The sequence below is a fragment of the Nerophis lumbriciformis genome, linkage group LG07 (assembly GCF_033978685.3).
Source record: "Nerophis lumbriciformis linkage group LG07, RoL_Nlum_v2.1, whole genome shotgun sequence".
In the NCBI taxonomy this organism is placed as follows: domain Eukaryota; kingdom Metazoa; phylum Chordata; class Actinopteri; order Syngnathiformes; family Syngnathidae; genus Nerophis; species Nerophis lumbriciformis.
Genome location: NC_084554.2, coordinates 36422501 through 36425000, shown reverse-complemented (window position 1 = coordinate 36425000; position 2500 = coordinate 36422501). Strand labels below are relative to the sequence as shown.

Below are 2500 nucleotides of genomic sequence, written 5' to 3'. Positions count from 1 at the left end.
GTACGCTATAATGGTACTGCTGCACCCTATATTGGTACAACTGCACTATTATACACTGTAATAGTACTGCTGCACTATTGTACACTATAATGGTACTGCTGCACTATTGTACGCTATAATGGTACTGCTGCACCCTATAATGGTACTACTGCACTATTATACACTGTAATGGTACTGCTGCACTATTGTACGCTATAATGGTACTGCTGAATTATTGTACACTATGATGCTACTATTGTACACTTTAATGTTAGTATGGCACTAATATACACTATAATGGTACTGCTGCATTATTGTAAACTACAATGGTACTACTGAATTAATGTACACTATATTAGTACTACTTCACTATTATACACTATAATAGTGCTACTGCACTATTGTACACTATAATGGTACTGCTGAATTATTGTACACTATAATAGTACTACGGCACAAGTATACACAATAATGGTACTACTGCACTATTATACACTATAGTGGTACTACTGCACTATTATACACTATAATGGTACTACTGCACTATTATACACTATAATGGTACTACTGCACAAGTATAGACTATAATGGTATTACTGTACTATTATACACTATAGTGGTACTACTGCACTATTATACACTAGACTAGAGTGGTACTACAGCCTAATTATACACTATAATGGTACTACTGCACTATTGTACACTATAATAGTAATACTGCACTATTGTACACCATGATGGTAATACTGCACTATTGTACACTGCAATGGTACTACTGCACTATTACACACTACAATGGTAATTTCAACACTCACATGTGCTCCACAGAGTCGGTGGAAGAAGGTCTCTCCTTCTCTTCCGGGAGCTTGTGATCAAACACGATTGTTTCAGTATTTGCCAGACAGAAGCCGTTTGAGCGCATGATCTCTGAAAAGTATGGAAAGGGCAGACTCATATGAAGTAAACTGAGATGTAAGGATGGAATAGATAAGATTGGATAGACTTTGTGAAAATGACCTGATATCTTGACCGGACTTTGGAAGCAGGGCTGGATTCTGTGCACCTTGTCGTTGCGCAGCACCTGGTCCAGCGGCGACCTCTCGAAGAACGTCAGCATGACCTCTGACCGGGAAAACTGTATAGACGGCATGGCTAAGTACTGAGAGGTCGGAAAAGTGCGTTAAAGCTGACGCACCTTGCAGGGCATGTTGATGGCGTTCTTCAGCAGTCTCTCTACCTCGTTTAATTTCTCCTCGATGTCGTTTGCTTCCTTGATTTTCACCAAGCCTGAAATGACAACATAAGGACGTCTAAAAGCGTGCTCATTACACTTCGCCACATGCTTACAGCAAAACAGCCTGATTATTTTAGGCGAGCTTGTGCTGACGTTTTAGGGGAAGTGAGGGTGTGACATCAGCACATTTGGCAACATCCGACAGTTGCCGCCTAATGCGTCTCAGCGGTCAGCAGAGCTGCGGCGAGGACAAGGATGATGTAAACAGTGGTGTGGAAGTAGTGAGTAAGACCACTGTGAAATGATGACAGAGTTTGCATCTTGTCATGAAGCAATGAGACTCCGCCCTAGCAGCACAAAGACAGCCTTCTTTATCATTTGTGAACAATCTTCCCTTCCGGGCCACCGTAGTCCAGTGCGATAAAGCGCGCATCATCCAGGAAGTGGTTTGGTTGTATCTTGTCAGATCAGCAATTGCCTTCCTGCTGTAAAAGTAAGTTGTTACCACAAAGCAGTAGCTTACAGACCTCTACTAAGACCAAAGAACCCCAAAAGGGATCCGAACGCTTTTATAGACATTAATTTGACATTCAATCCCAGGAACTAGTGATGGGTCAAACGATCCCTGCCTAATGAAAGACAACGAGTGTTAATGTGTGTCACTATAAGAGAAAAAAAACTTGTGTTTACGCATACAGTTGCTGTGTCATTTTAAAGTAAAGCACCAAACAAAACAACAACAAAAAGTATATCTGCAAACTAACTTTTTTTTTTTTTTGCAAGTCAAACGTATCGACTTTTTTAATCCTGCAGATGTCGATTAGGGATGGGGTAACAAATCCAGTACTTTTTTTGGCCGTCCTACTGTCAGGTTTGTCACTGACAGTTTGGTTATGCTTCTGGTTTTTCCTCTGTGTTTGTGTTTTATTTACTGTCAGCGCTCTTATTTAGTTTCCTTTTCCTGCACGTCTCCCTGAGCGCTTGTTTCCCTCGCCTGTACCTGATTGGCAGTCTGGCACACCTGGTGGCAATTGCCAATCAGGCTACTACTACTTTGGGGCGGTATAGCTCGGTTGGTAGAGCGGCCGTGCCAGCAACTTGAGGGTTCCAGGTTCGATCCCCGCTTCCGCCATCCTCGTCACTGCCGTTGTGTCCTTGGGCAAGACACTTCACCCACCTGCTCCCAGTGCCACCCACACTGGTTTAAATGTAACTTAGATATTGGGTTTCACAATGTAAAGCGCTTTGAGTCACTTGAGAAAAAGCGCTACATAAATGTAATTCACT

The 2500-nt window shown here is 42.2% G+C and overlaps 1 protein-coding gene across 4 annotated transcripts in view; it reads right to left on the bottom strand.

The window, feature by feature from the left end:
* pxdc1b (PX domain containing 1b) overlaps positions 1-2500 on the bottom strand; it is a 50664-nt gene that overhangs the window by 7025 nt on the left and 41139 nt on the right. For all 4 annotated transcript variants that reach the window (XM_061965252.2, XM_061965251.2, XM_061965254.2 and 1 more), the window contains 3 exons: positions 1175-1266; positions 997-1114; positions 795-906 (listed from right to left, as the gene is read on the bottom strand). In XM_061965252.2, the coding sequence (XP_061821236.1) occupies positions 795-906; positions 997-1114; positions 1175-1266 (322 nt within the window). The remainder of the gene's footprint in view (positions 1-794; positions 907-996; positions 1115-1174; positions 1267-2500) is intronic.